The 19,938-nt window shown below is 43.8% G+C and overlaps 1 protein-coding gene across 5 annotated transcripts in view; it reads right to left on the bottom strand.

The window, feature by feature from the left end:
- Positions 1-19,938, bottom strand: part of lin7a (lin-7 homolog A (C. elegans)) — an 83,583-nt gene that overhangs the window by 40,080 nt on the left and 23,565 nt on the right. For all 5 annotated transcript variants that reach the window (XM_078219791.1, XM_078219790.1, XM_078219792.1 and 2 more), the window contains exon 2: positions 15,694-15,812. In XM_078219791.1, coding sequence (XP_078075917.1) covers positions 15,694-15,812 — 119 coding nt within the window. The remainder of the gene's footprint in view (positions 1-15,693; positions 15,813-19,938) is intronic.

Here is a 19,938-nt window from a genome sequence, read left to right as displayed (position 1 = left end):
ACTTGAAGGTAATAAACCTGCAGTGATGCAGGGATTGAGTGGGAGAGTGAGACTGACTAGATGGTACAGTCGGAGGGAGAGTGAGACTGACTGGATTGCTCCGTGGAGAGCCAACATGGACTCTGTGTTGAATGAGCTCCTTCTGTGCCATAAATGAAACTATAACTACAGGTGGAAATTACACAAGGATGACCATGTTCAATGTGGGTGTGTATGGAGCCAACCGCTAAGGCTTCCCTGCGCCTGGTAGGCTCTGCTGCAAATAGGACAGAATAGCACAAATGACAAGTTTCTGGTTCGGCATTTCCTCACTGTGCATTTCCCTCTGCCTGTGATGTGAACTTGCTTTAGAAGGAAGTCACACCATTTTTAAATTATGTTTGTGCTAAGTATAGCGATCCTGAGCGAGCTTTTTCCTAGACTCCGAAAACCCCTAAGTGAAGCCTTCAGATAGCTTGTAGCATTGGGCATTGGTTAGCACTGCTGTTTCACAGCGCCATGGAAACCAGGTTCAATTCCGGCCTCGGGTCACTTGTCTGTGTGGAGTTTACATGTTCTCCGTGCATGGGTTTCCTCCGGATACTCCAGTTTCCTCCCATAGTCCAAAGATGTGCAGGTTTGGTGGACTGGCCATCCTAAATTCCCCCTTAGTGTCCCAAGATCTGTAGGTTGGGGAGATTAACGGGGTAAATACGTGGGCTTACGGGGATAGGGCCTGCGTAAGATGCTCAGTCGGAGAGTTGGTGCGGACTTGATGGGCTGAACGGCTTCCTTCTGCACTGTAGGGATTCTATGATTTCCTTTGGTCATCATAAAAGGATGGCCACCATGAAAGAAAATTCACTTGGGTAATGTCAGGCATTGTGGCTACATGACCAGCTAAACTTAGTTGTGCCTGATTCAATATGGTGTGAATGGCGACATGCCAGCTTGGATGAACACTTCAGTGTTTGGCATTTCACCCTGTCATCTGATCTTCCGAAGCTTCCAAAGGCAGCTCAAGTTAAAGTGGTTGAGCGTCTTGGCATGATGCTAGTAAAAAATCCATAGAGCAGAGTGGATAGGAGTATTGCTTTGTTGATGGTTAATTTGGTGGTCAGACAAACTCCTCTTTGCTCTTTAGACTGATATTCAAAGTCTCTTGAAGGCTACGTTGGCTTTGACTTTTCTTGCCGGTCATTTGTGGTCACTATAGACAGCTTGAGAGAGTGTGATGCCAAGATAAGTGAACTTATCCAATGCTGATAGCTTCAACTCATGGACCTTGGGCTGGAGATGGGGCTCTCCTGGAATATTACTTCAGTTTGCTTCATGTCGATCCTAAAGCCAAAGTTGCCACATGCATTGGAGAACAAGTCCATGCTCCATTCCACGCCCAATTCTGAACAGGCAACCAGTGCACAATTATCAGCAAACGGGAGATGGTCAAGTATGTCCTTGGAGGCATTCATCTTCGCCTTTGTCCCAGCTCTATCATCTGTTTACTACAAGCCCAAATCAGCATTCTAAATTATACAATAACTGTATGGACAGGAGATTTAGAACACTGCTTCTTTTATATGGCTGTAGCTAAAGCCATTTTTGAATCCAAACGGTGTGAATGATATCAATTTTTTTGTATTTTAAAACACCAAAATATTGCAGTACAAATTCAGAATCATATCCAGAAAACATGGGCCCATGTATAGAATGAATGCTAGCACCCATTTATGCAGTAGATATACAAAATATTTATCAGGCAAATCATTGGGCAGCTTTTCCAAAACTCTCATCATAGAATCCTTAGTGCAGAAGGAGGCCATTCAGCCCCATCAAGTCTGCACCGACGCTCCAACAGAGCATCTTACCCAGGCCCTTTCCCCGTAACCCCACATATTTACCCCACTAATCCCCGAACCTACAGAGTTTGGGGCATTAAGGGGCAATTTAGCATGGCCAATCCACCTAACCTGCATATCTTTGGACTGTGGGAGGAAAACCGTAGCACCCGGCGGAAACCCGGACAGACACGGGGAGAACATGCAAACTCCACACAGACAGTCACTCAAGGGCAGATCAAACCTGGGTCCCCAATGCTGTGAGGCGGCAGTGCTAACCACTGTGCCACCTAGGATTATACCAGGTATGAGGTACCAAGATTATATACCAAGAACAAAGAACAAAGAACAATACAGCACAGGAACAGGCCCTTCGGCCCTCCAAGCCCGCGCCGCTCCCCGGTCCAGGATTGAATCCGGAATCCAGGATCCCCGCCCAATTTTCCAGCCTATCTACATACCAATATCCTATCCACCGAGCTGTCCCTCACAGCTACGATGCTTTGTTCATTACAACCTATTAACTCACCCCCACCCCCCCCCATTCCAGACCATGTGATCTCCAGGGAGAGGCGAAAACCCAGAGTGAAAAACCCCAGGGCCAATATGGGGAAAAAAAATCTGGGAAATTCCTCTCCGACCCCCTGAGGCGATCGAAACGAGTCCAGGAGATCACAATGGCCCTGATCGGAAAATGCTTCCCAACCCTAGTCATTTCCACTTCCACGAACACCATCTGAATTCCCTGCCCCCGAGACAGGTTCCCTTTGTTTAACCCGCAGTCTCGCTCTGTACTGGCACCAGCAAGATGATCATAGAATGAAGCCTTGAAACGAGAAACAAGGAACAATTAGCCCGCGCCGCTCCCTGGTCCAAACTAGACCACTCTTTTGTATCCCTCCATTCCCACTCCGTTCATATAGCTGTCTAGATAAGTCTTAAACGTTCCCAGTGTGTCCGCCTCCACCACCTTGCCCGGCAACACATTCCAGGCCCCCACGACCCTCTGTGTGAAATATGTCCTTCTGATATCTGTGTTAAACCTCCCTCCCTTCACCTTGAACCTATGACCCCTCGTGAACGTCACCACCGACCCGGGGAAAAGCTTCCCACCGTTCACCCTATCTATGCCTTTCATAATTTTATACACCTCTATTAAGTCTCCCCTCATCCTCCGTCTTTCCAAGGAGAACAACCCCAGTTTCCCCAATCTCTCCTCATAACTAAGCCCCTCCATACCAGGCAACATCCTGGTAAACCTCCTCTGTACTCTCTCCAAAGCCTCCACGTCCTTCTGGTAGTGTGGCGACCAGAACTGGACGCAGTATTCCAAATGCGGCCGAACCAACGTTCTATACATCTGCAACATCAGACCCCAACTCTTATACTCTATGCCCTGTCCTATAAAGGCAAGCATGCCATATGCCTTCTTCACCACCTTCTCCACCTGGGACGTCACCTTCAAAGATCTGTGGACTTGCACACCCAGGTCCCTCTGCGTCTCTACACCCTTTATGGTTCTTCCATTTATCGTGTAGCTCCTCCCTACATTATTCCCACCAAAATGCATCACTTCGCATTTATCAGGATTGAACTCCATCTGCCATTTCCTTGCCCAAATTTCCAGCCTATCTATATCCTTCTGTAGCCTCTGACAATGTTCCTCACTATCTGCAAGTCCTGCCAGTTTTGTGTCATCCGCAAACTTACTGATCACCCCAGTTACTCCTTCTTCCAGATCATTTATATAAGTTGTGAGGTTTGAACAATGGGCAGGATTTTCCAGCCATGCTGGCTCCAAAGACTGGAAAATCCCGCCCGAGGTCAACAGACCTTTGCATGGTGCACCCCCCCACTACCCGCTAGGATTCCTGTGGCGGTTGGGAGGGGAATATTCCAGTCAATGATTTCTAAAATTGGTTTCCAATGTGGAACCATGCACAGAAGTAATTCCTGCAAAACCGAAATGGGGATTTTAAATATTAATTAAATATCAGAGGTGCTTCAAAACGTTTGCTATTTTGAAAATTCAATTTAAATTGTGCTGCGAAAGCGCTCCCATTGAGCTAATTTTTTACTTAATGGCAGTGTGCAGTGGATCTGGTGGCATTAACCAACACAAGCATTCGGACTGCACCTGGTCCCGAGTGCTATTATCAATTCATTTTGCCTCCTTTTAGATTGATGAAGAGAACCTCTTTAGCCATTTGAAATTCTGCTTCAGCATCAATGAATGACTTAAAAGCGCCATACCCAAGGCATTAAAAATGTGTATCTTTTAGAAAACTGAATTCTGAGGGAAAATTAAAGACATCAGCTGGGCACCATTTTGATCCTTCACTAATTGTTTGAATGTTTTTTTACAGCATGTTTCACATCCCCCGAGGAGAAAAAAGCATATTACTTACCGTAATGAGCACTTGAAAAATGAGCTTTTGTAAATGGAATAAAACTGCAGTTGCTAAAAATAACGGACTGCATCACAGCAATCCTAAATCCTGTAAAGCTGCTCAACAAGTTGTTAGTACGTACAACCATTAGTAGCTTGAAAATCAAGGTATAATATTTGAACATGACTTAATGCAATCGGTGTGTCACATTAAAATGCACTATATGTGATTTAAGTGCTTCTTCATAAGTTGAGGTCGTGTCACAATCTCTAAAGAAGGCTTTCCTACCCAGCAGGACTCCAAAAATAATTAATTGTGCAAATCACTTGAATTTAAAGTTTATTAGTATCGCAAGTAGGCTTACATTAACACTGCAATGAAGTTACTATGAAAATCCCCTAGTTGCCACACTCCGGCGCCTGTTTGGGTACACTGAGGGAGAATTTAGCGTGGCCAATGCACCTAACCTGCACGTCTTTTAGACTGAAGGAGGAAACTGGAGCAACTGGAAGAAACCCATGCAGACATGGGGAGAGCGTGCAGACTCTGCACAAACAGTGACCCAAGCCAGGAACCGAACACGGGTCTCTGGTCAACTGACCTTTAAATGGTCTGCCAAACTTTCCATCCCACTCATTACGATTCCTGTGGCAGGCAGGAGCAGAAAATCTATCCCTATATAAATGCAAGACTTTGTGTGTGGACAACATGATTTTCTGCAGCATTATCCCCATTTTCAACACCAAATAATATTTGACATTGAGCCGAGTGGTGTTATACTCATGTATTATTCAAAGGGGATGGCATTTTTTTAGCATCTTCAAGGCAAAGTGGCTTTAAATGTTTTACATATTCAAGCAATATAGTATTGGCAAAGTCTGTTTTAAGGATTTGCAACTGAAATCAAAATCCAAACTTAATCACTGCGCATTGTTATGTAACAAGGTCCTAAAACACTGTTTTTCAGTGATGAGAAGCATGGAATTACACGACCAAAAACAGTGCTGGCACGGTGGTGCAGTGGTTAGCACTGCTTCTTCACAGCGCCACGGATCCAGGTTCAATTCTGGCCTTAAGTCACTGGGCCCGATTTTACCAAAACTTCGCGCCCGTTTTCGGACGCGAAATCCTGGTAAAGTTGGGCGTCAGGCCTATACCGCGATCTGCACCCGATTCGGAGCAGATCGCGGCTTTACCGACACCCGATTCGGGTGCGGGTCCGGCACGCGCCCGAATTGGGCGGCCCGACGATTTAAATGCATTTGCATGCATTTAAATCGACTTAATGAATCGCACACCCAACTCTACTGCCAAATCCCACTTTACCGTCTTCTGATCCGATGCGGATCCGCGCTGTAATCGACCTGCCAAATAAAAGTCCGAAATCGCCGCTGCAGCCTCCGAAGAGCGGGGTCAGAGACTGCAACGGCTCTCTGACCCAGGTCCTCCTCTGGTGAGGGGGGTGTGGTGGTGGGAGGAGAGGGGGTGTGACGTATCATCCTCTGGGTGGGGGGGGGGGGGGGGGGGGGGGCTGCCACTCTGCGGCCGATCGGTGGGGAGGGAGGGAGCAGGGGGTTCCACCGCCATTCTGCGGCCAATCCCTCCTCCCCACCGGAGGAACAAATCCCTCCTCTTCGGAGTGGCCACATACTTCAAACACCACGACTGTCATTATTCACCTCTCCTCCCACCGCGCCCCCCCCCCCACCCCCCAGATGATCTGGGTCAGAAAGCCACTCTCTCTGCTTTTTTCTTTTGCGCCCGGGCGCGCTGCTTCAGATTTTTTTTTAACTGCACATGCGCAGTTCAGAGCTCCGATCGTTCCGGCAGCGCTAAGCCCCACCCACAGCGCGAATCGGACCGGAGCCAGCAAAAAGCATATGGGCGCGCTGGAGAGAGGATTCCAGGCTCGGATCTATTTGACGCCCAGATTCGGCACTGAGACTCAAAATGGTAAAATCAGGCCCACTGTCTGTGTGGAGTTTGCACATTCTCCCCATGTCTGCGTGAGTCTCCTCCGGGTGCTTTGGTTTCCTCCCACAGTCCAAAGATGTGCGGGTTAGGTTGATTGGCCATGATAAATTGCCCCTTAGTGTCAGGGCGATTAGGACTGTAAATATGTAGGGTTATGGGGATGGGACCTGGGTGGGATTGTTGTCGGTGCAGACTCGATGAGCCAAGTCGCCTCCTTCTGCTTTGTAGATTCTATGATCTATGACAATTAAATGGAGGAAGGACAAAGGAGTGCTTCAAAGAAAGTGATTTCAAGAGGCAATTATTTTCTAGGATGAAGAAACTATCTATGAACTTCGGCTTGTCGAAATCCCTCAACCTTGAATATTGCAGGGATTATACGCATGAAGATGAAAGTGTCAAATTTATCTATGGCAATATCTTCATGATTTCACAATAGTACTCTATAGCGGAACCCCACAAAACGCTTGTGCCTCTGCTAACAGGGTATTGGTACAGCTTCTGTTTAGTGTCCTACTAAATTAAGTTAGCACCACAGCAACAACACAAGTTAGCAGCAGGTTCAAAGTAATAAAGTTCACATTCATGATACAAATGGGCACAAAGATTACATCTTGCATTGAGCTACATCAAATCTATAGCACAGAAATAAGGCCTTTCGACCCAAGCAGTCTTATGCCAGCATTCATAGAATCCCTACAGTGCAGAAGGAAGCCATTCAGTCCATTGCATCTGCACCAGCTCTCGGAAGGAGCATCTTGCCCAGGCCCACCCCCCGCATTTACCATGGCTAATCCAACTACACATCTTTGGACACAGAGAGGCAATTTATCATGGCCAATCCACCTAACCTGCGGGAGGAAACCGGAAGCACCCGGAGGAAACCCAAGCAGATATGGGGTGATCGTGCAATTTCCACACAGAGTCACCCAAGACTGGAATTGAACCTGGGTCCCTCGTGCTGTGAGGCAGCAGTGTTAACCACTGTGCCACCGTGCTGTCCTCATGTTCCACTTAGCCTATTCACATCCCTCCACATTTTACCCTTCTATTCCTTTCTCCTTTGTGCTCATCTAATTCAGACTTAAACACATCTATACTACAAACTCTAACAGCAGGAGGCATTTTCATCAAAATAATCCAACTAAAGTCTGCATGATATAGTTTTTTTCTTCTTTTGAAAGATTATTATTCATTCTTTATTGGAGCTTTAGGACATGGTTGTTTTAAATTACATATCTAGCAATTATGGGAAAATTAGTCTTAGCAGTATGATTGATAACAGAAAATAACTACAGCAAAGCCTGGGCGTGAAGGTGTGAACAGTGCACTGGTTTTTAAGGTTGGACTATTCAAGCCAAGACACTATAGAAGAGAAAGAGGATGGGGTGGCACAGTGGTTAGCACTGCTGTCTCACAGTGTCAGGGACCTGGGTTTGATTCCAGCCTTGAATGACTGTCTGTGTGGAGTTTGCACGTTCTACCTGTGTCTGCGTGGGTTTCCAGGTGCTCCGGTTTCCTCCCACAGTCCAAAGATGTGCAGGTTAGATGAATCGCCCAATCTAAATTACCCCTTAGTGTCCAAAGATGCGTAGGTTAGGAGGGCTAGCCATAGTAAATGCACTGGGTTACAGGGATAGGGTGAGAGGGATACTCTTTCAGAGAGTCAATGCAGACTCGATGGGCCGAATGGTCTCCTTCTGCACTGGAGGGATTCTATGGTTCTAATAAACATGAAGCTCACCGTCAATTAGCTATTTACCTTTCAAATAAGACAAATAACGTATAGGAGTGCATTTCAGCAAAGTAACATTTTATAGTTTAATGAGATGATAAAAACAGCAGTTTCAGAATTGGCAACTCTTACTGCCTTTAACACACATCTACTTATTATCTTATATATGACAAAACTGGATTGAACATCCAAATGTTTAACAGGAACTCTTGAATTTTCCTATTAAGTCAGTTCCTTTCTTTTGTACAACCAAGTGGCTTGTGGAGGATAAAACACATTGTTTTATACCAGAACACTGATTATCTGTATAAAAAGCCACAGTTCATACCATTTGCCATATATATCTTTCAATGGCCAGAAGATTATTGTTACAATATATGTAAATCTATTGAAGCCTACCAGCAGCAGTTTAGAATCATGAACTGAACAGATGAGGACAATGGAGCTCGTGGAAATAGAACACAGCTGTCTCCAGCCTTCTGGTGCAAATTCCTGGATGCTATACATTGCATAAAAGCTTAGCAATCTGAGAGCGCTTCTCAGGATTTTTATAATGTCATGAATAATGGCTTCCTGCCCAGTGACAGGATAATCATGCACAGAATTGCAATCCACTTCACAAAGCCCGATTGGTTGAGAGCACGTCCTACAATTGGTGAATGTCTGATCACTGATTACGTTAGAAGCCATTGCTTAATTGCAAATTAATTATAAAAACAGCCCACCACTCATTTCCAGTAATTGCTGGCACTCCATTCAGAAGCCCAACAAAATACTCTTTGTGAAATGTTTCTGGATGTCCTGAAATCACAGCGAGTCCAAACCTACGTCCATGAATGTTGCCCATTTCTGAGCCCTAAATTCACATCTTTCTCTTAATTTCTCTCCTACCTCTTTGTATTGCCTCTGCCATTGCATCTAGACTACTTGGCACAGTGGTCAGCACTGCTGCCTCACAGCGCCAGGGACCCGGGTTCGATTCCTGGCTTGGGTCACTGTCTGTGCGGAGTCTGCACGTTCTTCCCGTGTCTGCGTGGGTTTCCTCCGGGTGCTCCAGTATCCTCCCACAATGCGAAAGACATGCTGGTTAGGTGCATTGGTCATGCTAAATTCTCCCTCAATGTACCCGAACAGGCATTGGAGTGTGGCGGCTAGGGGATTCATTGCAATGTTAATATAAGCCTATTTGTGACACTAATATATAAACTTTACACAATACACCTTCTGTTCTTTTAACACCATTCCCACTGAACTGCTGACCACCCAACTTCTCTTTCTGATCCCCATGTTAGCTGATATTGTTAACAGTTTACTCCTCTTCAATTCCATTTTCATCACCTCTCTGTTCAAAAACCCAAACCATGACCCTTCCATCCTTTTGCAAGCTACCTCTTTTCAGTAGCTGGGCTCCCCTGGGAATGGGATTAGGCATGATGTGGCGATGCCGGCGTTGGACTGGGGTAAACACAGAAAGGAGTCTCACAACACCAGGTTAAAGTCCAACAGGTTTATTTGGTAGCACAAGCCACTAGCTTTCGGAGCGCTGCTCCTTCATCAGGTGAGTGGGAGTTCTATTCACAAACAGGGCATATAAAGACACAAACTCAATTTACAAAATAATGGTTGGAATGCGAGTCTTTACAGGTAATCAAGTCTTAAAGGTACAGACAATGTGAGTGAGTTGCCTGGGCTTGCAAAATCTCACTAACTGTCCTGGCTGGAGACAATACACACCTCTTTAACCTGTACTTAACCCTCTCTCCACTCACATTGTCTGTACCTTGAAGACTTGATTACCTGGCTTGTGCTACTAAATAAACCTGTTGGACTTTAACCTGGTATTGTGATACTTTTTAATGGGATTAGGAACAGCCACTGCTTTTCAAAGCCCGAGAGAATTGCACATTGCAAAATTTTGCTCCTGCTCTCCTGCCAGCACCCAAGCTCATTTATCAACAGTAACAACTTATATTTATATACTCGTCCTTAATATAGTAAAAGGTCGCACGCTGCTTTGCGTGAGCGTTATAAAGAAAAATGAGATATTGAGACCCATAAGGCAATATTAGGGTCGGTGACTCAATGCCTCATCAAAGAGGTAGGTTTTGAGGAGTGTCTTAAAGCAGGAAAGTAGTTAGTTGTGTAATTGCAACAAAATTGCCTATCATGACTTCACCACTCTGCACATTCAGAACACATTCACAACCAACTAAATTAATTGTCAGAACATTTGCATGCATTTTAAAGTGAATTTTGTATTTTCTGTTGTCTATGAATGGAAAGCTCATGTACCTGATTTGTAATCAGCAGGTAACTGGTGGAAGAGTGCAACATTCACAGACACCATAAAGCAAATTACAGTGTGAAATATAAAAAGAGCTTACAAAGCGTAAATAAATAAGTTCCTGAGTTAAGTTATCATTTGAAAAACAATGATTGTTCATGCCCGCCATGTGATTAATGTTACCTCACGACTCATGCCATGATTGTCCATGAAATAGCTCTGATATCAAAATCATTCCCGAAGGGAAGATTTTTGAAAATCTGCTTGCAAAATCCGACTGAAATAGTGGGCTGCAAATTCATACCTGCACCAGAAGCCTGAAATGTCTCCTTTGGAAATGGACCTCAGATTTCATTTTAATAAAGCCCACTGCACCTCCAGAAGTAGCTGGCCTGACACTGGAAATTAATTCAGTAGCAATGTTGACCGAGACAACAGTTGCTCAAGATATAGGCTACAGCCAGGAAAAAGATTAAATAGAATTAGTTCCCTAATGGCCTGCAGCTGAACTAGAAAGACGTGTCTGAGCTATCAAGCTATCGTGGTTGTCCAAGAGGAAGTAGAAACAGTGCAGGAGTCTTAGAACAAAGAGCAAAGAAAAGTACAGCACAGGAACAGACCCTTCAGCCCTCCAAACCTGTGCTGATCATGATGGAACCTCATTAAATGCTTTCTGAAGCCGACAAGAGATAGACTGACTACAAACACCAATTCTAAATCATTAAAAACAAATCCTTCCTTTCTTCTTCCAGATATCTTCTTCCTTCCTTCTAGATATCCACTGCTTGCTGAAGTCCAGGTCTGAGGCGTTCAAGTCAGGCGACACTGACCGATACAAGAAAGCCAGACATGATCTAAGGAGATCTATCAAAGATGCCAAAAGACAATACCGGACCAAGCTTGAGTCCCAGGCTAGCCACACCGATCCCCACCAACTATGGCAAGGTCTGCAAGACATAAGAGGCTACGGGATGAAGGCATGTAAAATCGCCGGCTCCAATGCACCTCTCCCTGATGAGCTCAATGCATTCTATGCCTGTTTTAAGCAAGAGGTCAATGAGAGCACGCCCTCCACCCTGGAAGCCCTGGATGAGCCTGTATCTGGGGTCACCATTGCAGATGTCAGAGCAGCTTTCTTGAAAGTCAGCCCACGGAAAGCAACTGGCCCTGATGGGGTACCCGGACATGCACTCAGATCCTGCGCGGATCAGCTGGCGGAGGTATTCACAGACATCTTCAACCTCTCTTTACAACAATCTGAGGTCCCTATCTGCTTCAAGAAGACGATCATCATCCCGGCACCTAAGAAAAACCAAGCGGCGTACCTTAATAACTTTAGGCCAGTGGCTCTGACATCCATCATTATGAAGTGCTACGAAAGGTTAGTCATGGCACAAATCTATTCCAGCCTCCCGGACTACCTGGATCCACTACAGTTTGCCTACCGCCGCAACAGATTCACAGCAGACGCCATTTCCCTGGCCCTGCATTCAACCCTGGAACACCTAGATAACAAGGACACTTGTGTCAGACTCCTATTTATTGACTACAGCTCAGCCTATTATTCCCACGAACCTCATCTCCAAACTCTGTGGCCTGGGCCTCGGCACCTCCCTATCCGACTGGATCCTGAACTTCCTAACTCACAGGCCATAATCAGTAAGGATAGACAGCAACACCTCCTCCACGATCATCCTCAACACCCCACAAGGCTGTGTTCTCAGCCCCCTACTATACTCCTTATACACCTATGACTGTGTGGCCAAATTCCCCTCCAATTCCATTTTCAAGTTTGCTGACGACACCACCGTAGTGGGTTGGATCTCAAACAATGACGAGACAGAGTACAGGAATGAGATAGAGAATCTGGTGAACTGGTGCGGCAACAATAAACTCTCCCTCAATGTCAACAAAACAAAGGAGATTGTCGTCGACTTCAGGAAACGTAAAGGAGAACATGCCCCTGTCTACTTTAATGGGGACAAAGTAGAAATGGGAGAGCTTCAAGTTGTTAAGTGTCCAGATCACCAACAACCTGTCGTGGTCCCCCCATGCCGACACTATAGTTAAGAAAGCCCACCAACGCCTCTACTTTCTCAGAAGACAAAGGAAATTTGGCATGTTAGCTACGACTCTCACCAACATTTGCAGATGCACAATAGAAAGCATTCTTTCTGGTTGTACCACAGCTTGGTATGGCTCCTGCTCTGCCCAAGACCGCAAGGAACTACAAAAGGTTGTGAATGTAGCCCAATCCATCACGTAAACCAGCGTCCCATCCATTGACTCGGTCTACACTTCCCGCTGCCTCAGCAAAGCAACCAGCATAATTAAGGACCCCACACAACTCGGACATTCTCTCTTCCACCTTCTTCCTTCGGGAAAAAGATACAAAAGTCTGAGGTCACGTAGCAACTGAGAACAGCTTCTTCCCTGCTGCTGTCAGACTTTGGAATGGACTTACCTAGCATTAAGTTGATCTTTCTCTACACCCTAGCTATGACTGTAAAACTACATTCTGCACTCTCTCATTTCCTCCTCTATGAATGTTATGTTTTGTTTGTATAGCGTACAAGAAACAATACTTTTCACTCTATGTTCATACATGTGACAATAATAAATCAAATCAAATCAAAAATTATTTTCATACTTCGGTTGGTGTGATGCTGATTTCAAGCACTGCCATTTTCTTAGCAGTTCCTCATAACTTGCTTCCACTCCAATTCATTAGGGTCTGAGAAGGTTGGCAAGTCCAATATGCAATCTGCAGACCGCTGGTGCTTGAAGGGTTGGGCAGATGAGATGTTTGAAGGTTCATACACTCTCTCCGATGTCTCAAGTTCATCTCTGGGTGTTTCCAAATGATCCTGCTCCATATTGGTCGGTCATAAGTCAGGGTCTCCCATGAGCCAGCGGGGATATGAGGGAGTGCAGCTCGTAGTGCAGTACTAGTAGATCTGAGTAAGTTTCCAAATTTCAGCAGGGCTTCTATCTGTTACAGATGTTGTATTATTTTTCAGCGATCAAAAGGCTTTTTCAACCTTGCTCTGAAATGGGGTAGGGCCTAGATCAAACTGGACAGCGTATTGGAGAATGGAATTGAGGATGCAAGTCAAATGAGGATTCTCAGAAAAGGAGTTTTGCAACATATTCTCTCCAGTGAATACCGTCACTTATGTTCATCCCTCCATGCTCGGCTCACCGCAGGATAGATAATTGAGTCATAGATTGCCCTGACAGCATTGAATAAACCCTGCACATGTCTGTCCATGAGTTGTTGGATCTTCCACACTCTTTCTACTTGCCATTTATTTGTAACATTGTGGGTTTTATGCCTACAGATATCTGTAGGACTGCTGCTTTTCTCTTGAAATTTCCAGTCTGCAAAAACTTTGTGTTTCGTCCCGCGGTGTCTTGTATTTCTTAGTCCTTTTCGCCAATCCACAATGTTTCCTGATAGAGAGGCCAATAACCTCTTCACGGAGCTTGTCATGGTGAACTTAAGGCATACTGTAGCTCCTGGAGGCTGGAAGTTGAGAGATTGGCAGTGAGGCATTGACTGAGAGGGGAAACCTTGGTGGGAACATTGAGGCCTTTGTTATTAATTTTCTTGCAGCATTGCTTCTGCTGCTTTTACTGTTTGGGAGCCAGCTGATGAAGATGGTAAATCAGATAGATAGTGATGAAGATCTGATAGACAGTGATGTAGATCAGATAGATAGTGATGTAGATCAGATAAACAGTGATGTAGATCAGATAGACAGTGATCAGTCCAGCAGTCATAAATAGTTGCCCTGGCACAGGTGATGTGGACAGTTCTGTTAGACGTTCTTCAAAGAATGACATAGTTGTGCAAGTTCCAGTATTTGGACTGTGGGTGTTGCAGTGATCTCTTGTGCTTGTCTTGCTGTTTGAATAGGATGTGATTATGACATAGTCATGTTCTAAACATTCCGTCAGGAAGAGGACGCCAATGGAATTCATTGGCTATCAAACCCTTCCAGAGACTAGCATCCACTGCCAATGAACAGGAACTCATGTTCAAAAAGTTGCTGTGAAGTGCACTCATTTCACATCCAAAAATGGGGGAAACTGGAGGTTGGAAATTTAATGGGGAAGAAGTTTTGCCAACACACAAAGCCCACATCTAGTCATAACTGGAGGACGATGTGCAGCTCTGGACACTGCATCTATGAAACCTCTGGTTCACTAATATGCTGTAGGAAAGGAAATCTGCCATTTTTACCTGGTCTGGCCTACATGTGATTCCAGAGCCACAGCAATGTGGTTGATTCTTAACTGCCCTCTGAAATGGCCTCAGTTCAAGGACAATTAGGGATGGGCAATAAATGCTGGTCAGCCAGCAACAGTTTTGGATAGAACATGAAACCAAGGCTCTGTTAGGTGCATGTAAAATATCATACTTCACAATTCCAGGAAGATTAGAGGAATTCTCCCAATATGGTGTGGCACAGTACACAGTGGTTAGCACTGCTGCCTCACAGCGCCAGGGACCTGGGTTCGATTCCCGGCTTGGGTCACTGTCTGTATGAAGACTGCACATTCTCTCCCGTGTCTGCATGGGTTTCCACCTGGTGCTCTGACTTCCTCCCACAGTCCGAAAGACGTGCTGGTTAGGTGCATTGGCCATGCTAAATTCTCCCTCAGTGTACCTGAACAGGTGCCGGAGTGTGGCGACTAGGGGATTTTCACAGTAACTTCATTGCAGTGTTAATGTAAGCCTGCTTGTGATGAATAAATAAGTAAACTCAAACTTAAACAGTTATCCCTCAACCAATACCTAAAAGAGGTAATGTGGTTATTTATGTTACCGCTACTTGTGAGAGTTTGCAGTGCATAGATTGGCTGTAACAATGGTAACTACATTTCTAAAATATTTTAATGTAGTCATAGAATCCTACAGTGCAGAAAGAGGCCATTTGGCCCATCGAGTCTGCACCAACCACAATCCCGCCCAGGCCCTATCCCCATATATTTACCCACTAATCCAAAAGATGTGCAGGTTAGGTTGATTGGTCATGCTAAAAATTGCCCCTTAGTGTCCTGAGATGCGTAGGTTAGAGGGATTAGTGGGTAAATATGTAGGGATATGGAGGTAGGGCCTGGGTGGGATTGTGGTCGGTGCAGACTCGATGGGCCAAATGGCCTCTTTCTGTACTGTAGGGTTTCTATAATCCCTCTAACCTATGCATTCCGGGACACTAAGGGCAATTTAGAATGGCCAATCAATCTAGCCCGCACATTTTTGGACTGTGGGAGGAAACCGGAGCACCTGGAGGAAATTCACGTAGACACAGGGAGAATGTGCAAACTCCACACAGACAGTGACCTGAGCCGGGATTCGAACCCAGGACCCTGGAGCTGTGAAGCAGCAGTGCTAACCACTCTGCTACTGTGCTGCCCATTAGTCATTAAAGGTGCTATACAAGCGCAAGTTTTTCTTTTTACATGAGGATACAGTGACTTTCATACCTCTCTGACGGCAGTGCAGAATTCACTCTGTAATACTCGCTGCAAGGACTGCAGTTTGTGGATAGGTACAGCTCCACTTTCCTGAAGCTTCTCCAGCAATTCAATGGCTCGGGCTACATCTGAAAAGAGAAGTATCAAAATAGGAAGTGACAAGAAGCAAGCTGACTCTCATTTCTATTTTGGATTACAATGGATAAGACATTAACCCAATTTAAAATAGAAAAGTCCTCCCACTGAATAGCAAACAATATTCTGTGCTTAATGCAACATGTGGATTGAAACAAAATGAAATCATTTAAAATCATGATTAAATTAACTCATATTAAAAGTTTAATGAGTAGTTTAATTTTACATTGAGTTAATAATGTTTTACCTACCGTGAAGGAAGTGAATAGAATCTATTAAAAAGCCATACAATTTGTCACAAAGTCTTTCATACTTTCAAATTTGTTAACATTTAAAACAATACTAATTCCTTTGGTAAGTTGTCCTTTCTCTTCAGTCATGATGTGGAGATGCCGGTGTTGGACTGAGGTGGGCACAGTAAGAAGTCTCACAACACCAGGTTAAAGTCCAACAGGTTTATTTGGTATCACGAGCTTTCGGAGCGCTGCTCCTTCATCAGGTGAGTGTTTCGGAGTGCTTGGAGCAGCGATACCAAATACTCACCTGATGAAGGAGCAACACTCCGAAAGCTCGTGATACCAAATAAACCTGTTGGACTTTAACCTGTGTTGTGAGTCTAAACTTAAATATCATCCAGGAGTCCATTAGCGAAATGCACAGTTATCTTCCAGATAATGAGTTAACTATAACAATGTGCTTATTCACAGGCAAACGGAAGAGTTGTATAAAAAAATGGCATTATCTCAAGCTACTTAGAAGGCAATTATTTTCGAATTTACAAGTGCAGAATAAAAAATTCTGCTCCCTGTTTTGCTCACTCTACTAACCATCAAGAAAGTATGGAATGAGAAAAGATCATTTGGCCCATCAATTTTATTCCTTCCGAATAGATAATGCATCCAATCATTGATTATTCAACTCTAACCCTCACCTATCTAATTGGAAATATTTTTTCTTATTAATCTCAATGTGTTGGATTGTATTTGTAACTGTGAACTTCAAAAACCATTCACTGGAATAGATTGAATTTACCAGGAAGTACTAACTTCAGAAGGAAAAATTGGGAAAATATTTTAATTAGATCCAAGCTTAGAATCATAAAATCCCTACAAGTGTAGAAGGAGGCCATTCTGCCCACAGAGTCTGCATTGACCCTCCAACAGAGCATCCTACTCAGGGCCTATCCTCACATATTTATCCCACTAAACCCCCTAATGCTGGGACAATTTAGCACTGCCAATCCACCTAACCTGTACATCTTTGGACGGTGGGAGGATACTGGAACATCCGGAGGAAACTCACTCAGACACCGGGGAATGTGCCAATTCCACACAGTCACCCAAGGCTGGAATTGAACACAGGTCCCTGGCACTGTGAAGCAGCAGTGCTAACCACTATGCCACCTTAGACATACAACTTTCTCTCATCAAAATCACTGATGAGTATGGTGAAAATCTGAGGGCCCAGTAAAGACCTGGCAAACACCACTTGTCACATCCCAGTAATTAAAGTACATTTCCTTTGCATTCGCTCTGACTCACTACATGCACCCCTTGCCTCTCAACCGGCTTATCAAGCTAAAGTTAGGACCAATTCCATGCACTCCTATTTTTGCTAATAGTCTCTCATGTGGAATCTTGTGAGATGCGTCCTGAAGTCAACAAAGAGATAGACTGACTACAATTACCAATTCTAGGTAATTAAAAACAAATTACAACACATCTGCAATCTTGCATCCACTTGTCACTATTTTCCTCTGTTAGCTTAGCTATTACTTGCAGGTTTTTATTCATGTTACCTTTTGGAACCCCTTGGTATTTGTATCCCTGGAACTTTTAGAGGTTTTTCAGTCTGCTAAGTTTCAACTTTCCCTTGTATTTGTATAATCCTTTCCTTTCTGCTTAATATTGTTTCCTACCTTATTTGTTTAACTAAGGTTTTGATTTTTATGTAGTACTTGTTAGTTTTGTATTGTATCAAATACTTCATTGAATATTCGCATTGTTTCTTAATTACTTGCTCCGTCAATGATGAAGTACCTTGAACCCGCATTTATCATCATTATTCTGTGAAACTGAGAGCAATTCTTGCATACTCATCCACAGTGTGAAATACGAAAGTCTAAAAGTTTCTATCATTGATTTCCCATTCCAACTGAAGTCCTTGTAGGTGGAAATCAATCAGAAATCACCAATTTGATGTAAACTTCCTTTTTTCACACTATTAATCTCATTGTAAAAATCATTGGCAAAGTTATACTTTCTTGAATGAGGTGTAGTTGGACTTCTAATGGTGTATTAAGTCGAAATTACTTCTCAGCAAATCTTTGGGCCTGAAAAACTAATTTTATATTTATAGAATGTCTAATTTCTCCATTCCATTATAAAAATTCCAGGTACTTAAAATAAAAAAACTCATAATTCAGTTTCTATATTAATCCCACTTGTGTGTGTCAATCTTAATTTTATTTCCCATAAAATTATAAAAAAAAGATCAAATCTGTTTGTTACTTCCTGCTTTGCAGTCTGTGAGAATTCTTCAATGTGATTGGTTGTATGGCATGCTCGATAATGTAACTATTGCTGGAAGCCAGAAATCTCCCTATAACTGGCACCAGAATGGAATTAGCATCAGGAAAGATTAAACCTAGATTGATACATCCATGTACAGCTTTCCTTGAGGGCAGCGGGGTGCATCCTCAGTTTGAGGTGAACTGAAAAATCCAGGCCTCCATTTTAAGTGGCTTGGTATACTCAAGCACCTCAAACCAGTGGAATGAGCAACACAGCAAAATTGGCATATTTAAAGATTATACTTTCAAATCAGGTGCTGCAACCAAATGTATTGTCCAAGTGTCTGGATTGTTTTAAAGACAGCCATACCAAGTACTTTGCAAATGAATTCTATTAGCCACGCAAAACCTTAAAAATGCAGATATTCAAGTCTATAAGATCAAAAGTAATCTAAATATATTATAAATAATAAACCAGTAAATTTAAAGTCCAACTAGTAACTCATTATTCTACTGGCAACAACAGTTCAATAGTCCACTTGGTGACATTTGTATGTTCAGAAGTCAGTCATGTGGTTCAAATATTCGAGTACTTTTGTGTTTCAATCTTTAAATCAATCTCCCCAAATCACCATTGTTGCATCATTACTTTTGAACAATAACAATAGCCCAGAATGGATGAGTGTGCGTCTGAGTGGGGCAGCCATCATTAATGTGCAAATTGTCAGCAACTGGTGGTGAGGAAAAGATACTCCCTGGATTGCAAATTGCCAGCCAATTTGCATCACTCCACCATTAACTTCACAGAAACAGCATCTCGCCCTTTCTCTCCTTGGTTTTCATGACATTGCTGTAGATTATTTGTCCATTGAACGCACCACAAAGTTGTACAATAGCGTAATTAACCTTTCAATAACACGATAGTTGGCCACAGCTGACTAACAATCTCTCTGACCAAGAACAGTCAGAATGTCGGCCACGTGTTGCACATTTTTGGCCATGAGATTTTTGAATTGGCAGTCCTAAAATTTTGGGCGCCCAATAAAGGCAAATATGTCTACCTGAACCTGCAAGTCATGATCGACCTCCTGTAGTGCCAAAAAAACAGCAAAAGAAAACATTTCCCTGGTCAGCGAAATGAATATGTAGAAAACATACTCCAAATATCTCTCTGGTCACTGAACCTGCAATTCATGGCCAAACTCCTGTACTGCCAAAACCAGGAATAACAAACCTGTCAGATTAGTCAACAATCATTCCACGAATGCTTCCTCAGTGTCCAGGTGTCTCATCTCTCCATCTACTCTCTTTTTCTGATTCCACTAATATGCTTGTTCATGTTTTCTTCACATTTTTGGATCATACCCTATAAAGGGTAAGATCCAGAAATATTGACTGCCCAAGTCTGGTCTGTTGTGCATTTCCACATTTTTTTTACGGGGGGGGGGGGGGGGGGGCAAGGGGGGGGGGGGCAGGTGGTGGTGGGTCTTGATTGATGACAATGTAATCTGTGGAGAGTAACTGATCACAGCTGAATGATTGAGGTGTAAAATTTGACAGAGGAAAGTGCGAGAGTTTTCTGAAATAACTTGGGTGGTCAGGAAAAA

Source organism: Mustelus asterias, chromosome 9 (assembly GCF_964213995.1).
Source record: "Mustelus asterias chromosome 9, sMusAst1.hap1.1, whole genome shotgun sequence".
Classification (NCBI taxonomy): domain Eukaryota; kingdom Metazoa; phylum Chordata; class Chondrichthyes; order Carcharhiniformes; family Triakidae; genus Mustelus; species Mustelus asterias.
The sequence above is the reverse complement of the archived record's forward strand: the minus strand, read 5'-3'. Positions and strand labels throughout refer to the sequence as shown.